Source organism: Lactuca virosa, chromosome 2 (assembly GCF_052849685.1).
Source record: "Lactuca virosa cultivar CGN04683 chromosome 2, Lactuca_virosa_CGN04683_v6, whole genome shotgun sequence".
NCBI classification, from domain to species: domain Eukaryota; kingdom Viridiplantae; phylum Streptophyta; class Magnoliopsida; order Asterales; family Asteraceae; genus Lactuca; species Lactuca virosa.
Window position 1 is genome coordinate 212,523,605 of NC_136427.1, and position 3,254 is coordinate 212,526,858.

The 3,254-nt window shown below is 39.4% G+C and overlaps 1 protein-coding gene across 1 annotated transcript; it reads right to left on the reverse strand.

Moving 5' to 3' along the window:
- Positions 1 to 357: 357 nt before the first annotated feature.
- On the reverse strand, positions 358 to 1,224 carry LOC145156769 (uncharacterized). Its single transcript, XM_079076021.1, has 2 exons — positions 845 to 1,224; positions 358 to 767 (listed from the first exon to the last, which is right to left on the reverse strand). Exons 1-2 carry the CDS (start codon positions 1,064 to 1,066, stop codon positions 555 to 557), a joined length of 435 nt encoding a protein of 144 aa, XP_078932147.1. The 5' UTR covers positions 1,067 to 1,224; the 3' UTR covers positions 358 to 554.
- Between the last annotated feature and the right edge of the window lie 2,030 nt (positions 1,225 to 3,254).

Sequence of the window (3,254 nt, forward strand, 5' to 3'; positions counted from 1 at the left end):
TACTCATAAAGTGGTCGATGAAATGACGTAAAGAAATGAAATCTCATGGATGTTGTTAATTGTGGCTTATGCGAGACATGGGAACATGGAAGAAGCAAGTGAGCTGTTCGAAGGACTGCCTACAAAATGGTCAAGGGATTTTCACAAAATGCCAAGCCAAGGGAGGCTTTGGACTACTTTGACAAAAGGCAAGAGGCTTAAGTCAAAACAGACGAGGGTAGCTAGTGTCATTTAAGCTGTGCTCAATTAGTGAATTAGGTGCAACGAAGTATGCCAAATGGGGTCGTGAAATTGTTGAAAAAGCTTCATCCTAAAACTTTCTTTTTATCTTTTTAATCGATTAATTATATTATAATATGAACTTAACTTGATCGTATAATATTACAAATCAGGAACCAAACATACAAAACCATATATCCCCAGCTGCATGCCTTGTGTATCACTCACACACCAAACCCACAAGGCAGATTATTGTATCTACTATATCGTGTATACATACATACATAAATACATGCATCATACATGATTAATTATACATGTAGACAATCAAACAATTACTGCTGACTCCCTGATAACTTCTCCTTTATTTGCTCCATCAGTCCCTTTTTCTCATGCCCTTCATCCTCCCCCTCATATCCAACGCCACCACCGGTTTCAACGGTGGTTGTGGTTGAAGCGTCCTGCTCATCTCCACCAGGCAGCTTCTCCTTGATCTTCTCAACCACACCTTTCTTCTTCCTTCGTCCTCCCTCACCATCATCCTCCGACTGCACAATCAAACACAACGTTAGTTATTGATTTTAAAGTCTTAGAAGATTTAAGATAACGTATACATTTCACTTACAGAGCTGGAATTGCCACTGCCGGAAAGGTGGAGGATTCCCCCGGCACCGGCGCCATTATGTTTCCCTTGTTCATGGACGTCACCATGAGCAGCTCCCGTTCCGATGGTGTTAATTTTTGTAGCTTCGGTATCTTCATCATGACCTACGGCTGTTGACTGCAGTGGGTTGTGGGCTTGCTGACCCTCCTCATGACCGTATTGCTCTCCTCCGTATTGTGCCATTACTTCCGGTGAAAAAGATTGTTATAAAGTACAAGTGATTATGCAGAACGTGCAAACAAACAGCTGATTATAGTGGGAAAGTCGATGGGATTTGAGATTGGATCACTCGGGATTATATAGTGTCATAGGGAGTACACGATTAGAGGAGTTAACGAGTATCTCGCACAAGTTTGGGTAACCAAGTGTTTTTGTTTTTAAGAAGGGCATCTTCAATGGATTAAACTCATGGAGAGTTGTATGGATTGCCAAGTAGGAAAGAGAATATACATATTCACTTTAATTCTTAAAAAATTCATAAATTTTCAATTACAATTTCATTGCACCGTTCAATGGTCATTCAACTCCACGCTCTCTCTCATCTATATTAAATTCACATTTATTCCATTAAACTCTCATACAACTTCCATTGTGGATGGCCTAAGGTGATATCGGCTTCAATCTCAGACATGTTATAACTGTCATTCTAAATAAAAAAAAGACAAAATTGCAACAATGGTCCCTGTGGTATGTCCAAAATTGCCACTTTGGGCCAGACAGGTTTTGACTAGCACAAATGGTCTAAAAGTTTCTATTTTGTTGCTAGTTTGGTCCATTCTGGTTTAAATTTTTATAAAATGACGATTTTACCCTTTATATTTTCTTTATTCATTTTTTATTACAAAAATAAAAGAACAAAAGAAAAAAGAAAAGAAAAAATACCCTTTCTCTCTCACTCACACACACACACACACTTTCTCTCTCTCTCTCTCTCTCTCTCTCTCTCTCGTTTCTTCCTCAAGAACACTCAAGATCATCTACCACCACCACTGTTCGATCACCGTCCGCCACCACCACCATCCACCACCACTCACAGATGAACAAACACACACGAAATCAGATGAACATACAAACACATGAAATCTGAAGAACACAAAAACAAATCAACACTAACATCCATCGATTTTTCAACAGATTCAACACAAACACACACACAAATTAAACATACACACACACACACACAAAACCCAAAAATCGATTCTCTCTCTCTCACAGATCTGAAACGCCATTTTTCTTCTTCTTCTTATTCTCCCTCTCTCACAAATCTGAGGTAGTGCTTGAAACCAGACCTGAAATGGTAGTGTTCGTCATAAATCCGCCGCTACTAGGGTTTTCAGATGCGGTGGTTGTTTAGGAGGGAGGACGGCATAAGCCATGACAGTTGAATCCCAACAGATCCTGAACTTTTTCGTTTGCTTCGTTGCTCAAAATTATTGCCTGAATTGCACCTTCATAAGCCGCCAGAAGTGTCCTAAAATCCTAGCAGGGGGTCGAAGGTGGTGACGGCTAGGGTTTGGACTTGTTCCCCTCGTTCCAGCCGCCACTGTCGCCTGTGCAAACCCTAACTTCGTCTCTCTCATTCTCCAACGACGACGCCTTCTAATCAGATCTTGAAGACGAAAACCCTAGTAACGGATGAGAATGGTGGTGACGCTAGGGTTTCGTAAAAGTAGCGTTTAAAACAGATCAGAGATGGTTGTGTGGGAATTAGGTCAGATTCAAAGGTTGTGTGGTCGTGGTCGCGGCAAGGAGAAACGTGATGGCTGGATGGAAGACAAATAGAAGTGAGTCTGGTTCGCCGAAGATGAAGAGGTCGACGGAGGTTGGTGACGACGGCGGTGATGGCAGATGGTGGTGGCAGTTAGGGTATTTTTTAGTGTGTGTTTTCCTGAGAGAGGTGAGAGGTGAGGAGATGAGAGGTTCCACCGGTAAGTGAGTGAGTGAGTGTGTGAGAGAGAGAAAGAGAGTGTGTGTGTATGTGTGAGAGAGAATTTTTTTTTCTTTTCTTTTTTCATTTATGTAATAAAAAAAATTAAAAAAACAAAATACAAAGGGCAAAATCGTCATTTAAAACCAAAATGGACCAAACTCGCAACAAAATGAAAACTTTTGGACCATTTGTGCTAGTCAAAACCTGTTTGGCCCAAAGTGGCAATTTTGGACATACCACAGGTATCATTTTTGCAATTTTGTCAAAAAAAATAATAAAAAAAAGTATCTTATTCTATGAATTTAAGTTATTTTTATTCTTATAATTCGACTAGTTTTAACCGACAGTTTCAATATTTCACTTTTATAATAGTTTTTTTCTTTTTTTATAAATTCATTTATTTTATTAGTTTTTTTTATAAATATACAAAAGTTTAAGTAA

Excerpts from the sequence above, each read along its gene's own strand:
- LOC145156769 (XM_079076021.1), bottom strand. The coding sequence starts at position 1,066 with ATGGCACAATACGGAGGAGAGCAATACGGTCATGAGGAGGGTCAGCAA. Across the intron at positions 768-844 it reads GCAGTGGCAATTCCAGCTCT|TCGGAGGATGATGGTGAGGG; the intron begins GTAAGTGAAATG and ends TTGATTGTGCAG.